At 38.0% G+C, this 27,568-nt stretch overlaps 1 protein-coding gene across 6 annotated transcripts in view; it reads right to left on the bottom strand.

The window, feature by feature from the left end:
• The window catches only part of Tanc2 (tetratricopeptide repeat, ankyrin repeat and coiled-coil containing 2), a 311,126-nt gene that overhangs the window by 262,011 nt on the left and 21,547 nt on the right, over positions 1 to 27,568 (bottom strand). For all 6 annotated transcript variants that reach the window (XM_055592099.1, XM_055592101.1, XM_055592102.1 and 3 more), the window contains exon 2: positions 15,477 to 15,566. In XM_055592099.1, the coding sequence (XP_055448074.1) occupies positions 15,477 to 15,543 (67 nt within the window). In that variant the 5' untranslated portion in view covers positions 15,544 to 15,566. The remainder of the gene's footprint in view (positions 1 to 15,476; positions 15,567 to 27,568) is intronic.

The following is a 27,568-nucleotide window of genomic DNA, read 5'->3' as shown; positions in this document are numbered from 1 at the left end:
ATAGATAGATAGATAGATAGATAGATAGATAGATAGATAGATAGATAGATAGAGAGATAGATAAATGGGGAAACAGTGGCTTTTGAAACTTTAGATCAAGGGTTCTCAACATTCCTAATGCTGTGATCCTTTAACACAGTTCCTCATGTTGTGGTGAGCTCCAACCATAAAATTTACCTTCACTGCTACTTCATAACTGTGATTTTGCTACTATTATGAATCATAATGTAAATATCTATGTTTTCCATTAATCTTAGCTAACCCCTGTGAAAGGGTTGGTCGAACCCAAAGGGCTTGTATTCCCCAGGTTGAGAACTGCTGCTTTTGCTCTGAGTTAAGAGCCACCAAGGCAGTACACACAGCTCCTGCTAGGAGCTCCTGCAATCCCTTCGAGACGGTCACACCCAACAGTGCTCCTTCTCCTTTCCTCGGTACCTTTCTATCAACCCCACAGTTAAGTCTATTCATGTACACAGGGTTTGATGAGAGCTTTTATAGCTTAGGGCAGGGGGGTGTCAAATGGGGTATTTGGCAGGCAAATAGGTGAGGTTATAGGAGCAGGACAAACAGGATAGTTCTAATGACCTCTTGAAATAAAGACATTGGTTGCAAAGTGGACATAACAAGGTAGTCACAGTCATAACAAGGTGTCATAAGTGGTCATATAACCTTTTGAAACACAGGTAGGGTTGTGGGATGGTAATAAACAACTTTTTGAAGAAAAGACATGATTTTTATTCCTGAAAAGGCAGTATAGAACCATTTGTAGTTAAGATTACAGGTGGGTATAGCCCAATCCTAGAGAAAAAGCGGTTACTCACAAACAGGAATGAACCTGTTTTGTCTTTTTTTTTTTTTTTTTTAAGATGGCATTTAAGTCTAAGATGGAGGGAGGCTGGTTCTTCACCACCTTTGTAATCCTGGATTACATGTGTGGGTCACCTTATTTGAGGGGGTAAAGAAAAGGTGTTGGTTGGCCTGGGGTGGCTTTGAACCACTTATGGATGAGGATGACCTTGATCTCCTGACTTTCTGCCTCCCAAGTGCAGGAGGAGTGCACAAAGGGTGCCCATAAAAAAAAAAAAAAGAAAGAAAAGAAAAAGGCATGAGACCCCCTGGAACTAGAGTTAGATGCAGGTGGTTGTGAGCAGACATCTCTGGGGACTGAACGCAGAAACTCCAAGAAGAACAACAGTGCTCTTAACCGCTCAGCCATCTCTCCAGCTCCTTCTGTCCTATTTTACTAAATGTGACAATCCCCATTTCTATCCACGTCTTGCAAATAACATAATATTGTTATGGCTGAATATTATTCATACATACATACACACCTATTCTAGTGTCTTCATGTAAGGGGGGGGGAGAGGAGGGGGGGGGTGAAGAATGGAGAGAGGAAAGGAGAGGAGAGAGTGGCTAAGTATATGTTAGAGATAACTAGATCTTAGAGTAGTACTCTTTTTAGCTGTTTATATTCCTATCAGTGAAGTTCGAAGGTTCTTTCCCTCATATGTCCTCTATACCCATCTGAATGTATGGTTATTTCTTTCTATGACAGTTATTCTGACTTGGGTTAGACGGACTTTCACAATGAGGTCTTGTTTTGTTTGGAGCTATATAGGATATTATGCAACCCAGGCTGGTCTCTAACCTTTTATATAGCCAAATATGAGCTTGCACTCTGATCTTCCTGCCTCTGTCTCCTGAGTGCTGGGGTGACATGGCCACACTGCCAGTTCATGTGTAGTACTGGGGATCTTACAGCTAAAGATGATCAATTTTTTCTTATGGTTATTTTGGCTATTTAAGTCTTCTTTTGAGAACTGTATGATCAATTCACTTACCCACTCAGTGACTGAATAATTTGGGAGGGGGTAATTTTTATTTTTTTCAATTCCTTATATAGTCTAGACATTAATTCCCTGTTAGGTGAATCTGCCAAAGATTTTTTTTTCTTCCATTCTTTAGGCTGTGTCTTAATTTAATGGACCGTTTCTTTTGCTGTGCAGAAGCTTTTTAATTCTGTGCAATCCCGTTTATCAATCCTTGATATATTATTTCCTGGGCTACTGGACTCATTTTCAGGAATTCCATGTTATGTCTGCATCTCAAAGTGGTTTGTGTGCTTTCCTCTGGTGGTTTCAAAGTTTCACTGAGATCTTTGATATATTTTGAATTTATTTTATATAAGTGAAAGAGTCTATATATGAACAGTCAGTATGTTTAGCACCATTTATACAAGAGCCTATCTTTCCCCAGCATCTTTGCCAAAAGTCAGTTGCTTATAGCTATGTGGTTTATTTATCTGTCTCTTTTTTGGGGTCCTTTATTCTGTGCTTTTTTTTTTTTGTCTACATATGTTTTTGTGTCAGTACCAAGCATGCTGTCTTATTACTATACAAAAGTTGCATACAGGTATTACAATATGCTTAAGATTACTCTTTTGCTCATATTGCTTTGGTTATTTGGGCTTTATGGATTCATATAAAGTTCTTATTGTATTTCTTTTATTTATGTGAAGAACATCATTGGGATTTTTGATGGGTATTACCCTGAAGTTATAGAGCATTTATAGCAATATAGCTATTTTAACCACATTAATTTTGCTGATAAATGAACATGAGATATCTTATTCTGTTTTAGGGTTGCTTTCAAATTCTTTCTTTGATGTTCAAGTTTTCTTGTAGATATTTTTAATCTCTTTGATTAGGGGTAAATTCCTAGTTTATTTTGTTTTTGAAGCTATCATAAATCAGATTTATTTCCACTTTCTTAGCATGTTCAATAATGGTTTTATTGAAGAGTTAATGATTTTTCTATTTATTTTTCAACCTGCTACTTTGCTGTAAGTGTTTATCAGATTCAAGAGGTGTTTGATGATGTCTTTAGGACCTTCTAAGTAAAGGAGATTCTATCACATGCAAATAGAGTCTTTATTTTTCACTTGTATCCTTTTGGGGGAGTTGATTTATTTGACAGTATTGCTGTAAAATCCAGGCTAGCCTGAAATTCATTATGTAGCCTTAAACTCATGACAATCCTCCTGCCTCATTCTTTCAAGTGTAGGAATTGTAGGAGTCAGCCACCACACCCAGTTCCTATTTGTATTAACTTTCATGTCATGTCTTTTTTCTTGCCTTATTGCTCTGGCAATGCATTCAAGAAATATACTGAACAAGAAAAGGGTGGACATCCTTGTCTCAATTCTGGCTCTGGGAAATATTCAGTATAATGGAGGCTATAGCTTTTACTACATTGAGATATGTTTCTTCTGTGCTTTTTTCTCGAAGGCATGTTGAACTTGCTGACAGGCTTTTTCTGCATCTATGGACATTCATATGATGACTATACCTGATCTATTATGTCCCATGTATTTAGAGTTGCTAATCTAGTTCAAAGTGACTCAAATATCCGTGTGTATATATACACACACATATATACATACATAATATATACATACGTATGTATGCATGTATATGTAATAGCAAAAGACTACAATAATCTGATTCTCCCAGAAAATTAGCATCAAATGAGAGACATTCATTATGAAATATTATGTTACTATGGACTAAGGATAGAAAGCAGAAAAGAGTTATCTATCTATTCCTAGTAAAATCCTTTGTCTGGCATTGACTATTCTGTTATCAATCTTACAACAGCTATAAATGTTCCTTACTATGCTTACTTTCCTAATCAAAACTATAGGTTCCTCCAATTAAAATCTGTAGTGAGTAAATAAGGAAATCATCTCAAATTTTTCAATTTTATACATATTTCAAACTAATACAACTATTTACTATAATGCTTGCATATAATTTTGATTAAAGAACTTAACATCATTCATAGTAAATATTTAATAAACATATGCTATCTGGGCCCTGTAGGTCAAGCCTACAATCAGAGTTACTTGGGAGGTTGAGGCAGAAGGATTGAGTACAGGATCAGCTACAGAGGAAGTTCAAGGCCATTCTGAGCAACAAAGTAGCATTCCCTATCTCAGAATACAAAGTAGGAAAAAGGTAAGGGGTACAGTGCTTGCCTAGCATATAGAGGCCCTACACTGGATGCCAAAGACCACAGTAAAAAATACTGGCTGAATCTGAATTAGCTGTATGACAAGAGGAAGAAAAGTGGTATTCCAAGTTTAAAAATTCATATCAAGGATATTTTAAAACTATATATTCATGTAAAGACAGTAAAAAACGTTCATAGAAAAGTGTTATATTTATTAAATATTTTAACCACTATTATTTCACGAATGAAATATACTACAGACTATATTAACTTGCATTTTCATGAGGAATTTGAGTTACAGAATTACATGCCCAAAATGTTATTTTGGCATAAAGATTACTTTGAGTTAAAGGGACTTTGAAAACAGCAGATACAGGAAGGACATTCTGACTTTCATTTTCCTTCTGTAAAAGAGATAAAACTTCAATATGAAAGGTACATTATATATACCAAGATAAAAGCAGCATTCTTATCACCAGAGATGGGAAGCTGCTACTAAAGGAGCCTGTGCAAATTTTGTTAAACTAATCTTTATCTTCTTACCTTCTCCACAGTTAACTGGATTAACAGTCCTAGCCCAAACCTCTGAAGTCTTATGAGCACAATTTACTCTTCTTCCTCCAACCTTATACATACATGTGCTGGCTCTAATTCTCAATATCTGCATATTCCTATGGGGACCTCCATGAGCATGCAGAACTCTTTCTCTCCCCACCCACCCCATAAATGTGTGTGTCACGTTGTTTAAGGGGCATATGTGTGTGGAAGTGTACGTGCACAGATGTGAGAGTGAGTGTGGAGGCCTACAGCCTTCCTCTACTGCTCTCCACCCTGTTCACTGAGACACAATTCCCAGAGCATGCACACTAGCCAGCCCAGCAGGAACAGTGAGCTTCAGGTCCAAGGAGAGACTGAGACTCAAGCGAGTAAGGCAAATGTGAGATAAAGTAGGACAACCAACATTCCTAACATCCTCCTCTGACTTCTAGGAATATACACGAGCACAAGTGTGCACACACACAGAACCAGAATTTTTATGGCAAAATAGACTGCAGAAAATCAAAGAAAAACAACATTCCAGGTCAAAGAACTCTAAATCTGGAAAGAAGTATGCTGGCCTATTTTATTTAGGGAGTCAAATAAATCCAAAAGAGAAGAAATCCATAGAAATAAGGTGAGAATAAGTATGGGACCTACTTTTAAGACTAGATTTTTTGTTTGTTTGTTTCTAGTTTTCTTTAAAGTAACCCAGAAACTAAAAGTGTCTATTTATAGAGATATACTATAGGTATCCTGGAAGACAAGGAGTCCATGGTTGCTACGGATGGAACTTGTCAGCTAGGTCTACTCTGTGAACTAATATCCCCCCCCCCAAATTTTTTTTAACGACAGTGTATTTTCATTTTTGTATGTCACCCACTTCTTGTTGTTATCAACATTCGGTTATTGTGAGTTCATAAACGGAGTAGATATGTAGACATTTTAACAACATTTCTACAAATAAAATAGTAGCAGTCATGGAACTGCACACCTGTCGTCCCAGCACTTGGGAGATGGTGACAAGAAAACTGAAGTGTAAGCTCTGTCTTAAAAAGGAGAGGGGAGGGAGAATGAGAGTGAATGTGTATGAGTGTGCATACGACTATACAGAAGGAGACCATGGGAAGGTAACACAGACTTGTAGAGGCACAAACCTATAACTGAAGCTTCTTTTTGTTTTGTTTTTAATTTGAGCCAGTCATGGTGGCATACATCTATAATCCCACCACTCAGGAAACTGAGGCAAACTGTGACAAATTTAAGGCCAATCCACATTAAAAAGAGGGGTTTTTTTAACTTAAAATATTTTAAAATGTTAACAAAAAACTTGATATATTCAAGAGAAAAACTTTATAATTATTAAAGCTATTATTTACCTTAGTAAAAGCACCGTTATAAAATGTGTTATAAAAATAGAACATTAGGGGCGCCCTAGTAAGGGGGACAGGGGCTGTCTCTGACATGAACTCAGTGGTGGACTCTTTGATCACCTCTCCCTAAGTAGAGAACAGTCTTACCAGGCCACAGAGTAAGACTATAAAAGACACTCCTGATAAGACCTGATAGGCTAGGGTCAGATGGAAGGGGAGGAGGTCCTCCCCTATCAGTGGACTTGGGGAGTGGCGTGGGAGGAGATGAGGGAGGGAGGGTGGGATTAGGAGGAGATGAAGGAGGAGGCTACAGTTGGGAAAAGAAGTGAATAAATATAAATAAATAAATTATATTTAAAAAAGATCATAGGAGAGGCAAAAAATAGACCATTAGAAACAAAATAAGATGTTTAATTTATTCCTTAAGTATTTTTATTCATTGTATACTCTCAAATTTAATAATATAAAATTATAAATACTACAAATGATATATACTTGGATTTGTTTGTGTTTTGTTTTTGAGACAGGGTCTCACTATGTAGCCCTGGCTGTCCTGGGATTCACCAAGCTGGCTTCAAACTCACAGAGATCCACTTGTCTCTGCCTCAGAGTTCTGGGGTTAAAGGCATATGGCATAATACCATGCTTATGATTTGATTGTTAACTGATCTTCAGCAATAATGCCCAATTTTATCAGTTTAAATGGCTTAATGTAATCTTTTTCAAATTTTTTGCTTTTTATTGAGGAACATTTAGCAAGGCACCCTTGCTAATCCTTAAAAGTGCCATCCTGCTTTGAGATGGGCCAAACCAGAATAGGAAAAAAAAAAGTCTGGGGTCAGGTAAAGTCCTTTCTTTTTAAAATGACAGAGGGATGGAGCACACTGACTTCTTCATCAGAAAGCTTTCTCTGCTTTAGTGTCAAGACATGTGTAGTGCAACTCCAGTGAGAGGAAACGGGGCCAGCTGCCTGCCTCTGGCTGAGGACCAACACAGAACAGTCCTCTGAAATTGCCAGCAGTCACTCACTGCCCTATACCTATTAAGTGGCAAGCAATCACTCTGACTGGCACAGGAAAGGGTGGCACAGTAAACAGTGTGACCATTTACAATTGGCAAAACAGCTTTGGTTTTAAAGTACCTTGCCTAGAGTCACACTTAGTAATTGGATTTTAACAGCAATGTGTTTTACTCTAATAACATTAATCCTGAAATGTTAAAAAAAAAAATACATGCTGAGTTTGGTGATACACATCTTTATGTAACTGCAACAGCTGGGAGACTGAGAAGAGTACTGGTACAAGTCTGAGACCAGCCTGGCTACAAGGTAATTCATTCAACCCTTAAAAACAATAAATATATGTTTGCATTGATCATTTATGAAAGCTTTATCAAAGAACTTCCATTAGCACTAAAAAAATCACTATGTTAATCTCAAGTGCCTTATAAAAGCTGAGGATGGGGAGAAAATACTATGAATGGAAATTCATTTCCTTTAAATTATTTTTAAAATGAGTCACAAAAAAGGCTTGTGTTGATAGCATAAACTCTACAGTTTCCTCTGTCTTCCTTTACCATCAGTATGATGGAAACTATAAACTCTATAAGTAACAATCTATAACAGTAGACAGTGAAAAAATCTTTAGGCTAAAATATTACAGTGTGCCACTAAAAACTTATAGGATCAAACTGTTTTATTAGAGTCCTAAGGAAAAGTAATCCTCATGTTATAATAAGGATACATTTTAAATGATTCCAGGAAATGAAGGTAATAATACGGGAAAGAAAATTTAGTACATGTTTCTAGATAGCAAACCACTAAACAGATAGTCATGATGTATTAAATGGGCCTGAAACAATGCAATGCAGAAACTAGCCAGTCTCCAGCCAGAAACTCCACACACACGAAAGAAGGAAAAAAAAAAATTTCCTCATTCTTTTCACTTCCCAGCCACTGTAATAACCGCCCTTGATCTATACCACCTCATCACATACCCTCTACCTCTATATTCCTACAGTCACTTCTTTAGCCTTTTTATCATCACAGTAGCAGTGAGATCCCTGTGATCCTTTGTTTTTTTCTTTGTAGACATGTTTTGATAAGCTGCCCAGGCTAGTCTCTAATGGCTAGGCTAACATTTCCCCTGCCTCAGCCTTCAGAAAGCTGTAGTTACAGCTGTGTGCCACTGTAATGCTGGCAACACAGTTACTTTCTTTAAAATGTTAACATTACTAAGTGCCTGTTATGTGACAAACAGGACACAACAGTTGAAAACAAAATGAACTGGCCAGGCATGGTGGTGCATGCCTTTTAGTACCAGCACTAAGTGGCAATTCAAGTCTAGCCTGGTCTATTTAGCAAGTTCCAAGCCACTCAGGATTACATAGTAAAACCCTGTTGAAAAAGAAAAAGACTCCCATCCTATTTCCTCTCTTCCACCACTTCTGGTATATTCCTGTTTGCCATTCTGAATAAGATTTGAGCATCCTTCCTAGGATCCTCCTTAGTATTTAGCTTCTTTAGATCTGTAGATGTCTATCGTATACTATATGGCTAATATCTCCTTATAAGTGAGTGTATACCATTCTTGTCTTTCTGTTTCTGGGTTACCTCACTAAGGATGATCTTTTCTAGTTCCGTCCATTTGCCTGCCAATTTCACGATTTCCTTGTTTTTAATAGCTGAGTAGTAGTCCATTGTGTAGCTGTACCACAGTTTCTATATCCATTCCTCCACTGAGGGACATCCAGGTTGTTTCCTCGCTATTACAAATAAAGCTGCTATGAACATAGTTGAGCAAATGTCCTTACTGAATGGTGGGGCATCTTTTGGGTACATGCCTAGGATTAGTGTAGCTGGATCTTGAGGTAGTGCTATTCCCAGAACCTCAATGGAAGCAGACTAAAGTCACACAACATGGCACAACCTCCCTGCCCTGTGTTGTCATGCCCCTTGTCCCTTTACCTTGTCACCATGTCAGCTCACAGTTTTCTCACAGCGCTCACATTTGCCAACACCCAGTAATTCTAGTGCATCAAGCAATCCCCAAGAAAGATAGAGAACGCAAAAAAGAGAGAAAGATAGAGAAACTGATTCATCATAAAATGTATGTTCCTAAAGTAAAGACAAATAATAAAGCAGAAAAAAAAGACATTATACGATGTAAAAAAAAAAAAAAAAAAAAAAGTAACAGCTACTACAAAGACAATGAAGACAAAGGGCCAGTGAGGCATGGTGGTGCATGCCTATAATCCCAGTACTCTGGGAAGCAGAGACAGGCAGATCACTGTGAGTTCAAGGCCAGCCTGGTCTACAAAGCAAGTCCAGGTCAGCAAAGGCTACACGGAGAAATCCTGTCTCAAAAAATTGAGAGGGGGGAGGGGTCCAGCAATAAAGAGGAATGGGAAAAGGGGACAGTGTTAGAGCTGATGATCAGCAAAGACCTCTATGAGAAGATGACATTTGAGTTATGGCCTTAATGAAGAAAGGGACCTAACTAGTATAAAAGACAAAGTGGAGAAGGCACATGTCTCAAAAAGAGTGAAGGGAGGCAAAAAGAGTTACATGAATAGCCCATAGTAGCTCAGTATCCAAGTGGGTTCCCTAGTAAGGGGGACAGGAATCATTTCTGACATGAACTCATGAGCTTCCCCTCCCCCCTGAGGGAGAAGCAGCCTTGCTAGGCCACAGATAAGGACATTGCAACCATCCTGAAGATACCTGATAAGCTAGGGCCAGACGGAAAAAGAAGAGGACACCCCCCTCTAAGTGGACTCAGAAGGGGGTAGGGAGGAGATGAGGGATGGAGGGGAGGATTGGGAGGGAAAGAGGGAGAGGGCTACAGCTGGGATACAAGTGAATGTATAAAATTATTTAAAAATTAAAAATATATATTTAAAAAAAAGAGTTACATGAAATAAAGTCAAAGGCAATTAGTTACACGTCTTAAAGAAATACAAAACAACACAGCCAATATTGGTTTCTTATTTAAAGACCATTTCACCTGTGTGCTAAGCACATGCACTATCGCTGAGCTACACACATCCCCACAGCCACTAGCCAGATAATGTTAAGCTAAAGGTTCTACCGCTCATCCATAAAATGGAGTGTTATTTGCTATAAAATGAAACGAGGTAACACATGGCAAAGCTATCTTTGTTTGTGACACACAGGACACTTGTGAATGTAAGGGAACTGTTATCCAACACATGCTTTACTGAAGACAGTTCCGGCCACATGATCTCCTTACATTCTCTTCCAATGAAATAGAAATACAGATGAGTAAACAAAATGTAGAGACAGTATACACAGCAGGAGTAACAAGAAGCATACATGCGTTTCTGAGCCTTGGGATAACTAAACTGTGATAAACATGCTTGAAGTTGCCAAAATAAGCTAATGCAAGACAAGTTAAAGCATATGAATGCTGGCTTATTGGAGGCAGCTCTTGGCTGCCATGCAGAGGAAGAGGGAGGGGCAGTACATGGTGGGGAGGAGAGGGAGAGGAGGAGAGAGGAAATGCAGAAAGAAGGGAGAGTAAGGGAGACAAGACAGGGGAAGCAAAATGACTCGATTATATATTGAAGGAGGAGGGAAAGAAGCCCCTGCCCCTGGGCTGTAAAGTTCGGGGTAGAGGGTGGGCATGCTAGCCACGCCCTGCAGCAGGTAGGAACTAAGGGATGCTGGGAGAAGGACAGCAAACTATAGCAGGGAAGCATTTCTGAAAGCTTATGAAACAAGGTAAAGTATTTCCCTGGATTTCACATTGGGAAGACAGGTAATAAACACGCTAGTAGAGTAGGCAAAAGAATAATCACTGTAGGGGCTGGAGAGATGGCTCAGGGGTTAAGAGCACTGGCTGCTCTTCCAGAGGTCCTGAGTTCAATTCCCACCACCCACATGGTGGCTCACAACCATCTATAATGAGATCTAGTGCCCTCTTCTGGCGTGTCTGCATACATGCAGGCAGAGTACTGATAAAATAAAATCTAAAAAAAAAAAAAAAAAAAAAAGAAGTTGTTAAGATTCTGGGGCTGGAGAGATGGCTCGGAGGTTAAGAACACTGGCTGTTCTTCCAGAGGTCCTAGGTTCAATTCCCAGCAACCACATGGTGGCTCACGACCATCTATAATGAGATATGGTGCCCTCTTCTGGTGCGCTGGTGTACATGCAGACAGAACACTGTATATATAATATATAAGAAAGTAAATAAATGAAAGAATGATCACTGTAAGCCAGAGTGAAATATAAGCGCAACTCTGATGACAGAGTATGATTTTCTTTTAAAGTGACTCAAGTATAAATGGCAGTTCTATCCCAGACAAGGTCAGTGTCACGATTATGGAGAAAACAGAAGAGTATAGAAATTAGGACAGGTCAGGTCCTACTAAACTATGTTTCTAGTAGTTCTAAAAATTGAGCTGGAAACGTGGCTCAATGGTAGAGTGCTTGCCCAGCATGTGCAAAGCTGAGTTTAATCTTTAGTACACGGCCCTTCTCAATAAAAGTTGGGGAAAAGAGCAAGTCAGAGAAAACAGTTTATTTATTCCTTAACTCAACGGTTATGAATTTTAGGGTCACATTCATGATTGTGAGAACATCTAGAAAAATTATCTTATCTATGAGCTGTTCTAGCAAATAAACCTGAGGAGACAGTGTAGGAAATTCCAGTAGTTAGAAATACCAGGAAGAAGTTGAGGGTAATGAAATCCACCATTTAGAATTGGCAGCAAAAATGGAAGGTAGCTTGCTTGTGAGTCCTGTGCTTGCTCCAGATAGAGTTAGTTTGGCTGAATGGAAACTATCCAGCAAGTGTCTACCAAAGAGCTGAAATACCCTGCAGCCACAACGCTGATGTCAGCAAACTGAAAATATGTTTTTCTTTAGTTGGAGTAGAAGTTTCTCTCAAAATAAGAATAATAAGGAAACCAACAACTATTTGTAAATTAATAAGTATAACTATATGAAAATCAAGAAGTTTCAATGCAAATTACATTTGAAATTCATTATCACTCGATAATGAATATACTACCAATGTAAATTCATAAACTAAAGAGAAATCAGGTTGAAAACACTATAAAAAGTACAAAAAAGTCTAATATCCTCTATTAACAGCAACAAATCAAGTACATTTGTGTTCAATACTACCTCCCCCCAAATTTTTTTTTTACCTAAAAAGCCTGAATTACTCTCCCATTCTTTAAAAATAAAAAACTGAACATACATACAACTACAACAACAAAAACCTTAATAAACTTTAGCACTTACAAAAATACTCAATTTGCATTTCCCGGCCCTCAGCTCTGCCTGCACTCCTAGAGGCCTGTGGCACCAGGGACAACCAAATGAGACCCCTCCCACCCAACCTCCTGCCTGCCAGGTCCCGCTGGGGCAAGCCCAGAAGCTGTGAGCTGTGCCCTGAACTCCATTTCCAGGCCCACAGCTCTGCCTAGAATCCCAGAGGCCTGACAGCACCAGGGATAACAAGGTAAAAACCCTCCCCTTTCTGGAGGTGTCACCATCTCTGATCTCAAGCTGTACTACAGAGTCATGGTAATAAAAACTGCTTGATATTGGCATAAAAACAGATAAGTTGATTAATGGAATCAAACTGAAGAACCAGAAGTAAATGCATACACCTATGGACACTTGATTTTTGACAAAAAAAAAGGAAAGAAAGCCAAAATCCTACAATGGAAAAAAGAAAGCATCTTCAACAAATGGTGCTGGTCTAACCGGATGTCTCCATTTAGAAGAATGAAACTGGATTCATATTTACACCCTGCACCAAACAAAAGTCCAAGTGGATCAAAGACCTTAACATTAAACTAGATACACTAAATCTGATAGAAGAAAAAGTAGGGAAGAGCCTTTAACTCATTGGCACAGGAGACAACTTTCTGAACAGAACATCAACAGCTCAGGCTCTAAGATCAACAATTAAATGGGACTCATGAAACTGAAAAGCTTCTGTAAAACAAAGGACACTGTCAAAAGGACAACACAGCAGTCTACAAAACAGGAAAAGATCTTCACCAACCCAACATCTGACAAAGGGCTGATATCCAAACATATAAAGAACTCAAGAAATTAGACAGCAACAAACCAAATAATCCAATTTAAAAATCAGATACAGACCTAAAAAGAGAATTCTCAACAACAACAACAACAACAACAAAAATCTAATGACCAAGAAACACTTAAAAGAAATGTTCAATGTCCTTAGTCATCAGGGAAACACAAATCAAAACAATCCTGAGATTCTATGGCTAAGATTAAAAACTCAAGTGACAGCTCATGCTCGCAAGGATGTGAAACAAGGGGAACCCTCCTCCATTGCTGGTGGGAGTGCAAACTTGTACAACCATTTTAGAAAACAATATGGGGGTTTCTCAGAAAATTGGGAATAGTTCTACCTCAAGACCAGCTATACCACTCATGAGCATACACCCAAAAGATACTCCACTATACCATAAGGGACTTGTTCAAATATGTTCATAGAAGCTTTATTTGTAATAGGCAGAAACTAGAAACAACCCAGATGCCCCTCAACCGAAGAATGGATAAAAAAAAAAAAAAAAAAAAAAAAAAAAAAAAGTGGTACATTTACACAATGGAATACTACTTAGCTATTAAAAACAATGGCATCATGAAATTTGCAGGCAAATGGATGGAACTAAAAAAGATCAGCCTGTGTTAGATAGCCCAGACTCAGAAAGACACACATGGTATGTACTCCTAAGTGGAGATTAGCCATAAAGTACAGGATAACCATACTACAATCCACAACCCCAACGAAGCTAAGTAACAAGGAGGACCCCAAGGAGGATGCTTGAATCTCACTGAGAAGAGAAAATAAAAGACATGAGCATGGAGGGAGGGAGGAAACTGAGTGGGAGAGAGTGTGGGGAGGGGAAGAGGGATCAAGTGGGAGGATGGCGGTAGGAGAAAGAACTGGAATTGATACAGGCAGCTCTAGGATGAACTAGAAACCTAGGACAATGGAAACTCTCAGGAATCTTTAGAGGGTGACTAAGACTCCTAGCAATAGGGGATATGGAACCTGTAATGGCCAATTCCTGTAACCAGACAAGACTTCCAATGGAGGAATGGGGACACCAACCCAGCCACAAACCTTCAACCGACAATTTTTTTCTGCCTATAAGAGGTGCAGGGGAAAAAAGGGAACAGAGATCGAGGGAATGGCCAACCAAGGACTGGCCTAACTTGAGACCCACCCCATGGGAGAGAGCCAACCCCTGAAACTATTAATAATATTCTGCTGTCTTGCAGACAGGAGCCTAACACAACTGTCATCTAAGTGGCTTTACCCAGCAGAAACAGATGCAGAGGTCCACAGCCAAACATTAGGTGGAACTCAGGGAATGTTGTGGAAGACAAGGAGGAAGGATGGAAAGAGACAGAGAGGTCAAGGACACCACAAGAAAACCTACAGAATCAACTAACCTGGGCCCACAGGGGCTCAATGAGACTGAACCCACAACCAGAGAGCATGCATGGGGCAGAATCAGGCCCCCTACACATATGTAACAGATGCACAGCTTGGTCCTCAAGTGGTACCTCTAACAGCAGGAACAGAAGCTGTCTTTGACTCTGTAGCCTGCCTTTGGATTCCTTTCCCCTAACTGAGTTCCCTTGTCTAGCCTCAATAAAATAAGACAACCCCAGTCCTACTACAACTTGATATGCCAAGGTAAGTTGATATCCATGGGAGGCCTCCCCTTCTCTGAGGAGAAAAGAAAGGGTTGATGGGGAGATGGAAGGTGAGAGGGAGAAACTGGGAGGAGAGAAGAAAGGGAAAGCTCTGATCAGGGATGTAAAGTAAATTAATTAATTAATAAAAAATAAAATATATGCTCTAAGTCTGAAAAACCAATGATATAATACATATTTTAAATAATCTCTTTTATTTCTGATATTCTAATTAAGTATCCTTATTTTGCTTGAAAAAACAAACAAACAAACAAACAAAAAAAAAAAACAACTCAATTCTTTTTGAGACTATATCTTACCCTGTAGCCAATGCTGAGCTAAGACTAACTCACTAGGGAGTCAAGACCAGCTAGTCTTAAACTCATGATCCTGCTACCTCAGCCTCCAGAATGCTTCAATTACATGGTGTACCATGGAGCCTATAATTAGACCTTTCTGTATAAATCTGTGGGACAGTTCCTATTTTTAATGATTTCTTCCACTAAGAGTATCTATAAGTATAATAAATTCCTATGTTAAATTTAAAAATAAAACATAGCTCTAAAGTTTTTAATAAACAGATGTCCAGAAACATCCTTTCATAAAATAGAAATAAATACTTTTCCCTCACAAAGATTTCCTTTAACAGACTGTTGCTGACAAGTACTCAAGTATTCCTATGTTCTAATAAAGAATAAGGCAGTCTATAAGAATATAAACCTTCCTAATAAACCTAATAAACTGCTTAATAAAAATCTTAAGCATGATAGCATTAGTTCAGATCCCTAAGATGGCCTGTACTTCTAAAACATCACGCAGAATAAGGCTGGGTAGTCACTTACCACTTGACCTGTTTTTCCGACTTGATTTCCCACCAGTAAGAAGCATCTTGAGACTATTCCGAAACATGATTGTGCTCTTTTAATATAAAACTACAAAACAAAAAGGAAGAGTAAGTTTAACAACACATTTTTCCATTAAAAATACTTGTAAGTTTAATTTTTAAAACATACCAGCAATTAACTGTGTATACAGCTCTACCTTTTCCTTTTCCTTTCTTTCTCTTTCCAATACCTGCCAGAACCTAAGTATGCTTTTCTTGGCATTGTTGGGCTTCAGTCTTCCTCTAAAGCTCTCCTCCTCACCACATGTCTTTTGTCCACAATGTGACTGACCTGCATACTAGCTTAATTCAAACTACATGGCTTTTTATGCCCTTCTCATCTCCATTCTCTTCCTCCAGGGAGCCGCCAAGATTTACAGCTTGTTTACTCTGGGGATTTTCTTTGAAAGTTTAATAAAACTACCCTTGAGCTTCCATGTGAAGGCATTCTTAAATTTTCTTATTAAACTCTGCACGGTGGCGCACGCCTGTAACCCCAGCACTCAGACAGGCAGAGGCAGGAGAATCTCTGTGAGTTTGAGGCCAGCCTGGTCTACAAAGTGAGTGCAGGACAGCCAAGGCTACACAGAGAAACCCTGTCTCAAAAGCCAAAAAAACAAAAACATAAATTTATTAATAAGACTAATAATCTCAATAAGGGATCCTGATTTCCCAAGTTTCATATGGCAACCATGAATAGACATCTCAGAATTCTAGTGACAACAGCACTGAAGATTCACAGAAATGATTAGGTAGCTATGAGTACATCCTACACTTCACTCAACCCACTAATTCTGGAACAGCTTGCCTGTCTCCTCTCCCTCCTCTATTTCTACTTCCTCCCTTATTCCCTCCCCTATACACACACACACACACTCACACACAATTTACAAAACTACATACTTCCTATCAACAAGCCAGAATTATTCCACCTCTGAAGACTTGAGCCACTGCTCTGGGTCAAAAGAAAACCCAATTGTGCTTTTCATCACATCCCCTAGTACTTGTTGCAAAGACTCTGATTAAAAACTCACCTTCCTTTTGTTGTCTGCAAAGCTTTTCTTCTCTTTGTACTAAAGAATTATAACAATATTCTTGTGCATATTATATCCAAAAGTAAACAAAGCCTGTCTCTATATTCCTTCGTGGTCCAACTACTGAGCCTGAAGCCTGGCTATTCTTTTTTGCAAAAATTCTCTAAAGTGTTATCAGTTTTTGTGTGTCTGGTGAAGGAAACTGCACAAACATGAAGAACTTTTATCAACAGGAAATATCAGAGGCTGGAAAATGTGGCAAAGATTATTAGCGTCATATGCAACCACTGAAAAGGTGTAGCATGTACATAACTGAAAATTCAAAAAGCGTCAGAGAATTAGAAAAAAGTTATATTTGAAGTGATAAGAAGGAAGAAATTTCTAACTAATCAGATATGTGAAGCTATGGCTATAGAACAAACAAAAACAAAAACACCAGGTGAATAAGTACTAACAGAAAGAAATACCTGAAGGAGCTAAACAAAATGCTGTATATTTAAAAATAGCATCGATCAACAGACTGAGATGACTTAAAACAGAATTAAGGCAGAAGACAATGGAAGACATCTTAAAGATTCTGACTGAACTCTGCACTGTTTGATGAAGATTAAGTAAAAAGGTTGTTTAAAAAGAGATTGTGACTGAAAGTAGGTGCTAATCAAGAAGTCTATTCTCAGGCAGGGGGATGGCTTTGGTGCCTCTACAGGCACTTGCCACCAAAGCTAATGACCTGACTTCCATTCCTAGAACTTATATGGCAAAAAGACAACCCACTACCTCTAGTTGCCCTCTGCCCTTTGCACAAGCTTACCCATATACTCACACAATAAAAATAAATGTTAAAAAAAAACCTATCTAGATTTTAAATTTCTTTGGAAATGAAATAAAAATTAATTTAAAAAAGCAAATCAAACAATTTATGACTAGCAGAAATACCAAAATAAAAGAGTTCTTCCAATAGGAAAATAATACTTAAAAATCATATATGCAATAAGAGTCACAGAACAAGTTAACATGTTGGTATATATGAACTGCAAAATAGTATCCATCTCAAATGCTTGACAACTTTAAAAACAGGTAAAAGGCTGGGGACGCAATCAGTGGTACAGAGCTTCCCAGGATGCAGGAGGCCCCAGGCTCAATCCCAGCACCACACTAAGTAAAACACAGGCACACTTAAAATGGTGACAACCTAAAAGGCACAAGTAGGGCAAAGGAAATTAAAGTTTCTAGGATACCTTTTGTCTGGAAATAGTAATCCTATAATAATACTCTAATGTGATAATCTTTGTCTGATGGAATTGGGGATGCAAAGATGAGTGCGTCACAACTCAGCAGTATTACTGCAGACTTACATATTGTATGTAAATTACCTCAAAAGAACAAAATAAACAGAATTTGAACTCTAATGATTTTATGCTTAAATATTTAGGAAGAGCATACCAATGAGTACATTCTACTTTGAAATAAATAAAAAAATTATATAGACAGATGAAAACATTCAGAGCCAGATAATAATAAAAAGCAATCACAGCAAAATGCTAATTGGGCTTGTGGTGTACAACTTGAACTGCAGCACTTGAGACAGAGGCAGGTAGATCCTGTCTCAAACACAAGACAATCAACCCCCAAGACAATCAAGCAAAACTGTTTACAATATACTTTAAGTAGTGGCTTCTCATGTATTAACTAAAACTATTTAAGGTTCAAAAAACTGGACTGTCAATGACTTAGAGCTGCTCCTCACTTCTGAGAATCGCCCTTTGCTCAGTGGAATCATCTTCCCCAGAAAGTTTCATGTCTCCCTGTCCTCACTGTGGACACTGTGGAAGGCTCTCAGCCAATGACTGATTAAAACAGAGGTACAAAAGATGAGCTTTCTTAACTCCAGGAGGGGATGACTGTGTGGTAAGATTCATATAAAGTCTTCATCCTTATTTCTTATGCTTTATTTTTAAAACTTCATCTGAGAGGCTAGAGAGGGCATTCAATGGATTAGAGCACAGGTACAAGGACCTAGGTTCAGCTCCTACCCATGTGGAAACAGCTGGGTGGGTGGTAACCCCAGCCCTGTAAGGACTGGAGACAAGAAGACTAAAGTCTGCTGGCTGCCAGCCAAGCCCTATGGTCCGGGAGACCCTGTCTTAAAGAAACAACATGGAATAATGATAAAGCAGGACACTCAACATCTTCCTCTGGCCTCTGAGAAGGTGAGCAAACAAGGTATGCACACCCTCACCATACACACACGTATGTATGCATGCCCGCATACACACATTTGTTGGCTATCAACTACCCACTAAATACAAGCTCGAGCACGGCAGAGGAGTTGCTTAACTCACTTTTACATGGGTAGCGCTTAATACACATGAAACACTAAAAATGGACATTTATTAAATTTATCAATTATATTTTCATCTGTATATCGCTTCCCACATCAAACCCTTGTAGAGAAGGCTGATCTTATGAATTTGAAAGAGAACAAGGAGGAGGACATGAGAGGAGTTTGAAGGAGAAAGGGAAAGGGGGAAGTTATGTAACAATAGTCTCGAAAAATAAAAGAAATTTTTCTAAAAAAGGAAGGAATAAAAAAAAGGAAGAAACAGTTGGAGGGAAAATCCATTAACCAGGAAACATTTAAATGTTGGCATTGAGATACTATAAAGTATAAAATATAATGCATGGTTTTAAATGATTCAGTATTCTATTTGTTCTAAGCCCCCCCCAATTTTTATCCCTAAGAGGGGAGAGGAACAAGTCAGAATGATATGCACAGTTGGTCTTACTACTACAGTATTTTAATCTATGTACTTCTGAACATATATAACCACAGACTTGTAAGAGAATACACATAAAATTTTACATAATTTCCACTGAAGGTGCAGACAGAATTGAAATGATAAAATAAATAAAATTCAATATGGCACACACTTGCTCACCATCTCTAGTTTCAAAATGTTTTCATCACCCCAAAGTATTTATTCATCTTTGAAATCAGCACAAATTTTAGTTATTAAGTGTTGGTATAATGTTCTTGTGGAATGTATACAATGTACCCTTGTTCATTCAAATGCTGATTTCTCTACCCAACTATCAGGTGTCAATCGGGACATTGCATTGTTATGTTTATTCTAAGCATCACCTGTCTCAAGTTTATGTAAACGTGCCACCATTTGTTCTCTGTATTTTCAATAAAACAACCAGCCAATGCTGAGCAATGGAGAGAATAGGGTGGGGCATCCTGGTCTGGAGCTGAGGAGAGATCAGCAGGTGAGGACTTGGAACCACGAAGAGAGATGAATCGGACCTAAGATGTGACTAAAAGCAAGTATAATGTGGGAATCTGAATAGGAGGAAACTGCAGGCTTGGAGGGTTAGGATGGAGGAACTATTGCCCAGCATTGTGCTCTAGGTTAACTAAATACATCCTAGTCTCTGTGGTGGTTTGTGTATACAGCTGGTTTGGGAATATCTACTGTTTAACTAAAAGACAAATCAATAATAAATATTAATATTCAACAACAATTAAGTCAGTAAAGTTCTCTGTGAAACTTGACAAAGGAGATAAAATTTCAGAATGGAGGGTGAAATTTCAGAGTTCCCTTAACAAATACTTGGCTTTCAAGCTGACTATCTCCTTAGGAATTTCCTTATCAATCTACAATGCCTGAGTATATGACACTAACACATACACCAAAAACATGGAAAATCACTCCTGGGAGCTCAGATATTTAGACCCTCTCATTTCTTTACCATCTAATAGAATATTTTAATGTTAGACTGTATCCATCTTTTGCCACCAGTTCAATGAAAGGTCACATGAAACGAGGTGTCTTTACGGAACTGCAACTAACATCCCTGTGTTATTTGCTTTCCTGGGTTTCCCCCTACTATGTCTATGGGGTTAAGCTATACTTTGGAGGGAAAAGTTCAGGCTCTAAGCAGTCTCATAAATAACATCAAGTAATGACCAAAATGTGCATAAACACTGCAAAACATCTTATTTTAGCATGTTTTAGCAGAAATTCTTCAAAAATTATATTATTAGGATTCACAATGCTTCTCTGATTCTAAGATACATGACATAATAGAGGGCCCACTGATTTGGGGTCTTTTACTAGTATCAACTATAAATACATAAAATGTCTTCTAGTCTTTAATTTTTTGGTGCTTATTAAGATCAAACTAAGCATAAGCCTTGAACGGGAACTACAGGAATTTTCTGAAGGTTAATAAACAGTTCTTGCCTAAATGAACACCTAGCGTGGAAATGAGTGTTAAGGAGAAATGAACCTCAGTGCCCTTCACAACGGATGGTACTGCGAACCATCAAAGCTTACAGAAAAGAAAGACGAGAGGTGTAAGGGAACACGCATATGTTAAGTGCATGCTTTGGCATAAGAAAATAATTTCTGCTAACAATCCCTCAAAGTAAGTTCAAAGTCACATTTACACAGAAACCCCAGCAGCTTAAAACTTTAGCATCCTGAAGAAGAGCAGGACTCCAATCTTGCTTCCTTCTGTCTCCTAAGGGTCAGTTCCTGTGCATACCAAACAACTGGGGCCAGTGCCAGCTTTGTCTTTTGAAAGAAGTTTCAAAGCTGTTTCTGAGTACTGGCTTTACAAATCAAAATATCTATATCATATTCACTGAGAATCACCTTTTGTTTGTGCCCTAATTCTAGAGCCATAATTATACACCATTAAAATTTTCTTAAGTTTTTCCTGGCTCAGCGGTTAAGAGCATGGGCTAATCTTCCAGAGGACCTGGGTTCAATTCCCAGCAACCACATGGCAGCTCACACTGTTTGTAACTCCAGTTCCAGCTGATCCAACACTTCATACAGACATACATGCAGGCAAAACACCAATGAACATGAAATTAAAGTAAATAAATTATTTTTAAAATTTTTTAAACGTTTGTCCTCATTTATATTCTTCAAAATTCTGGATTTGCCTATTTGGGGCTGTAGACCAAGGCAATTGTTAGTAATAGCTGCACTGTAACAATGTAAACCATTGTTACATGGACTCTATTACTGTTCTCAGCATGTAACAGGAAAACCTCATCACAGCTTGAGCAAAGCCTAAGTGTTAAAGAAAAGTAACTAAAGCAAGAAAGCAGGTGCCATCTAAGACACCCTGAAAACACAGTGATCTGATTTCCCAGATATTTGTTCCTTATCTTCCAAGAAAAATTACTCTCATTGAGCAAAATTATTATATGAAAAGACTATAGTTATTAGAAACTTACTTTAAATATGAACACACTAGTCTAAAAGATCATCACATTTAATTAAAATATTTCCATAAGTACTCATTCAAAATATTTACTTAAAGAACACCCAAGGTGAACAAAATTATGTAAACAACTGAGCACAGGCAGGATAGGCTTTGGACAGGTGAGCCTGCGCTCACACCTCTGTCCCTACCAATGACTTGCTGTGAGGCTGTACAGGACTTAGCCCAATTCTCAGTTTCTCCTTGGTAAACATACCCACATGTAAGGCTGTTTCAAAGAACAAAAATGTGTGATTCCCTATCATCTGCTAATAGCTTATTCAGCCAAAATTCTATTATCTTCCACATTAGATACACACTAGTTTTGGACAAGGAAGTACAGTAACTAAAATAACGGCTTCTCCGACTCCCCTGCAGCCTATGACCAAACATGTGGCTCAGTTAAAATCATTGAGAGAAAACATAGAGTCTGTGAGCACGGCCTTTAAGGAAAAGTCTGGGGACACAGCAACCACCTTGCTATCTTAGGGGAAAAGCCACTAGGAAAGATGGTAAAGCGGGTGTGGCGGCACATGCCTTTGATGTCAGCACTTGGGAGGCAGAGGCGGGCAGATCTCTGTGCGTTCGTGGCCAACCTTGGTCTACAAAGTGAGTTCCAGGACAGCCAGGGTTACACAGAAAAACCCTATTTTGAAAGAAAAAAAAAATACAAAAACAAAAACACACAACAAAAAACAAAGATGGTAAAGAAATATAGAGGATCCTATGCCCTTAATGGCATTGGAGAACTGCCAAGATTTCCTATTACCAAAAGAAAACTATCCTATTTGATAAGCCAGTGAATTTAGATTTTTGTTACATGAGGCTGAGCAAATCCTAACTGAACGTGTAAAACGTCTAGGAAAAAGATCCAAAAACTAGTTCAAAACAGGCGTTTATTCTCTAGAACATTCCGTATCATTTAGTAGGTGTTAACATTGGTAGTGCTAAATTATCAGGAAGACGATGGTGTTAACACATATAAAACTCAATTATTAAAAACAGATAATATAATTACAGTAAAAATCCTGTAGGTAGAGGATCAAAGAAGGAATGGTTTTAACCATGAAAGATGTTCTTGGTGAAGTGGAAAGGAAACATGACAGCTTAAATGATCACTCACTAATATTTACAGTCTACTTATACCACATGTAAGCTACAATATCAAATGTTGAGGCATGAATTGTATGAATTTAAAATAGTTGTTATAAATTTAATGAAAAATAAAGGTTCAAATAAGGAAGATAGGTTGGGAGAGTAAATACAAGAAGAACTGTGAACTCTTGAAATGTGAAATTATTTTAAATTGACTTATTTTTATTCTCTGTGAATGGGTGTTTTGCCCACATGTATGTATGTTCTACAAAGAGGCAGTGCCTGTGGAGGCCAAAAAAGCATGCTGATCTCCTGAGAATGAAGTAATAGACGGCTGTGAGCTGCCAGGTGGGTGCTGGGCATCAGGACCAGGTTCTTGGGAGAACAACCCAGGTTATTATGCCGAGCTGTCTGTCTCTACAGTCCTAGAGTAAAATTTTAAATGGAGGTTGATCAGGTCATGAATAAGTAAAAGTTAGAAAGGAGGAGGAGGAAGTGGTAGTTGTCTCTGACCTTAAAGTAATAAAATAAATTACAAAAGGATGTCAAGAGAGATTACCAAAATAATTTTCTGGATGAGAAAAAAAAAAGTAGTGAATATAACATGAACTAAAATAGGCAAATCAAAACAAACTTGGAAAATAAAATCAAGTATTTAAAAAGAGAGAGAGAAGACTAAAGTTTTAACTGTAGAATTTTGTTAACCCGTTTACATATTAAACTCCATGCCCCTCCTGGGCAGTGGTGGCATACACCTTTAGTCCCAGCACTCCGGAGGCAGAGACCAGCCTGGTCTACAGGTGAGTTTCAGAACTGCCAGGGTTATCCAGAGAAACCCTGCCTCAAAACAAAAACAAACAAACTCCACACCCCCATACTTATAACTCATCTCCTAACACCTAAGAATTAGTACCACCCTTCAATCTTTTCTTTTACAAATTATCCCAGTCTTCCTCCTTTTGTATGCCTTTTCCAAGAGTTATTAAAATGATACTTTATCAATTTTTCTGATAATCTTCATATGTTTTCACAACATTAAAATGATTCTTCTAGATATTCTTCTGGTAAAATATTCAAATAGTAAAAACTATCAAGGGGAATAAAATGAAGATCACTAAAAACTACTTTGACAGTTCATAAAATTTGCTTTAAAGTTAAGGAACAATAAATATTATGTAGGCATTGGGAATGGGGAGAATAGAATATTTTAAAATCCAGAATAAAAGAGCTTCCTAAAGTCAAGATTCAAATTCCAAAAGCCTCAAAGGAAAAAAATTACTTAATGCATAGAAATTGCAAAGCCTGGAAAACAAAAGTTGCCACACCCTAATTAAATATCAAGCAAATTAAGTGATCAGGAGAAAATACCTGTAACCAAAATGACAGACTGTTTGAGTTATATAAAGAGCTCTTACAAATCAATAAAAGTCAGTAGCATAAAAATATAAGCAAAGCATCCAAGCAAGAAAACACAAATGATTTCACGCACATGGTTATGCACTCAACTTCTCTGAAAGTAGGGAAAAAGTCAATTTAAATGATTCACTGGACTGACAAAAATCAAAATCCATATTATCTACAATAAGTGAGAATACAGAGACAAGTAGAAGCTTACGCACCTGGTAGCCATGTGCACTGGAATGGTGATTCACAGAAACGGTGAATTCAGTTATATCTCTCAAAAGTTTAACTACAGATACTCTCTGACATTCTGGAAAGCTGTTCCTAAGAGGAGGCATACATGTAGTAACAAGTACACAGTCATGCTCACTGCCAGCATTGCTGAGGTCACCCTGCCAAAACAGTGACAACAGAGCTACACACACAGCCACGAGAAAAAGGCTGAGGCACACGAGGTTAAAAGTGCATATAATATGATCCCTTTATGTATAAAAGACAAAACGTGCTCATATTTACATTTATATTTATACCACTGCACAGAAAGACACCTGGCACAAGAACACCCTAAGGTCTATAACTCTAGTTCCAGGGGATCTGCAGCCCTCTTCTGGCTTCCACAGGCACCTGCATATATTCAGGCAAAACACTCACATGTAAAATATAAGTAAATAAATAAATAGTGTTTACAGTATACTCAAGCCAGATATAGTGGCACAATTCTAGCCCCACTTAGATAACACAGTTAAATTCTATCTCAAAAAATAAAAAATACATATATACATATACACACACACATAACTATGTGCGCATATATATATATATATATATATATATGCTGAATAGTCAAACTTTAGAAAACAAAAAAAAGGAAATATTGTCAAAATAGAAGTTATAATGATAAAGTTAAATCCAGAGGGCAGACTCAGGAAACTGTGAGTGTCTGAAAATGTGAGAGTTTTGAAAGAAAAGACAAATAAATGAAGAAGAAAATGAAAGAGTGTAAGAAAACCTTTCCATAGTATAGCAGTAGACATTGTACCCAGGGCCTTATTTATATACCCTATCACTGGGCTATATACCAAACCTATATATTCCACTTTATTTAATTTTCGAGACAGATTCCTATCAAGCTGCCTAGATGCTTAGGATTCACTCTGTAGCACAGGTAGGCCTTGGATTTAAGATCTTCCTGACTCAAATCTCCCAAGTGGTTGGGGTTTAAAGATCTGAGCCATCAGGCCCAGCTATTACAAATAATCTTCCACTGCAACATACTGGACACTGAACTGACCAAGACCTACATATCATATAACTGCAAAAAAGAGAGAAAATAAAGATCCTTACAAAGTAATATAATTCCAACAATACATTGCTAAAAACGACAAAATAAAAAATGTGTACTGTCTTTTCAGCATAAGATGAAATAACAAAATATAAATGTATATGCTAATTTTTTTGGGTTTTCAAGAAAAGGTTTCTCAGGATAACCCTGGATGTCTTGGACTTGTTTTGTGGACCGGGATGGCCTCGTATTCACAGCGATCCGCCTGCCTCTGCTTCCCAAGTGCTGCAATTAAAGGCATGCTAATTTTAAAGAAATAATTCAAGGTGGGTAAATCAAAAACATTGCTGTCCAGCCTGTAAAGGGACTCAGCTATAACACCAAAAGAGAGCACCGGAAACCTACCAGAGCAGATAACAAACAAGCCCTTCTGCTGAAAAAGTCCCAACCACCTCAAAACATCTGAAATCAACGGTAGGCTAAAATAAACTACAACTAGAATAAAGTCCCAAATAAATAAGTAAAACAGACTGGTGCAATCTCACTAGACCGATGGATTTACCTTCATTTTTACCATTCTCTCATAAAACTCCTAAGGTACAAATGAAACTTAGGGAGGCTTAAGAAAAGAAAATATGACTGAAACTAATAATTACCTTATTGCCTGTTATTTTCAAGTTCATTCATTTTTATTTGTTCTAAAAATAGACCTGAGCCCTTTAGATTAATTTTCTTTGCCAGATGGTGCACTGGTAAACTTCACGTGAACAGACACGAGCAAGATCTTGTGGGGAAAATGGTCTTGCTTGTAAGTCCCAGAGCATGGCTTCTCTGGTGTCCAGCACAGACAACTTCCCTAACATAAAGTGCTACAGTCTGTGCTGCATCTCCAGTCTCTCGCTCCTGTATTGCACAGCAGTGAGAGTGCCCAACAGTCAGCATCTTCTCTCTGGTGGCTTTATATTGGAATATTTTTGTAAACACCAGTATAATTTACCATGGCAAGAGTGCTATCAACCAGGGGTCAGGAGTATAGGAGTAACGGTTTCTCCTTATATCTTTATATTCTATATCCATCTTGCTAACCAATCACATTACTCCAATTTTCTTTTATAATTATTAATTCATTATACTAAATGTTCTCTATTCAAATTAGTAGATAGTACTCTTTCATAACTGGACACAAAATTGATACAGAAACCAAACTAAATAATACTTCTATTATAATTCATGTACATAAAGTAAAAGACTAGGCAAAGTCAAAAGGCAGTTAAAATAAACGGGGGGCTGGTGTTGGAAGGGAAAGGGACAACTACATAAAATAAAGCAAAACAAAACTTTCTTCAAAGATAAATATGTCCTTTATCTTGTCTGAAGTAACAACCGCACAGATTGGATAGCAGCTACTTTTATGTCACCTTGACACAATAGAGTTATCTGAAAGGAGGAAACCTCAACTGAGAAAATGTCTCAATAAGATCAAGACATCTTCTTGGTAGTTAATGGGAGAGGGCCCAGCCTATTGTGAGTGGTACCATCCCTGGGCTGGTTCTGGGTTCTAAAAGAAAACAGCCTGAGCAAGCCATGGGGAGCAAACCAATAAGCAGCACCCTCCATGGCCTCTGCATCAGCTCCTGACCCCAGGTTCCTGCCCTGCTTGAATTCCTGTCCTGACTTCCTTCAATGACAAACAGTGATAGAGAAGTGTAAGCCAAATCAACCTTTCCTTCACAACTTGCTTCTTGGTCATGGTGCTCTTTCACAGCAACAAATTCTAAGATAGATGGTATATACAATTGTGAAATTTCATTAAAGTGAACCTTACATTATTTACATTTTATTGGTTGTAAGTCATATCTCAATTAAAAAAGAAAAGAAGAAATCTATGGCTCTATAGAGAAACATCAAATTATAAAACAGGACAGGGAATATAGCTGAGCCTAGAGCATCATGTTCTAG

Source organism: Psammomys obesus, unplaced genomic scaffold (genome assembly GCF_907164565.1).
Source record: "Psammomys obesus unplaced genomic scaffold, mPsaObe1.curated_primary_1811, whole genome shotgun sequence".
NCBI classification, from domain to species: domain Eukaryota; kingdom Metazoa; phylum Chordata; class Mammalia; order Rodentia; family Muridae; genus Psammomys; species Psammomys obesus.
This window is presented reverse-complemented; position numbering and strand designations above follow the sequence as displayed.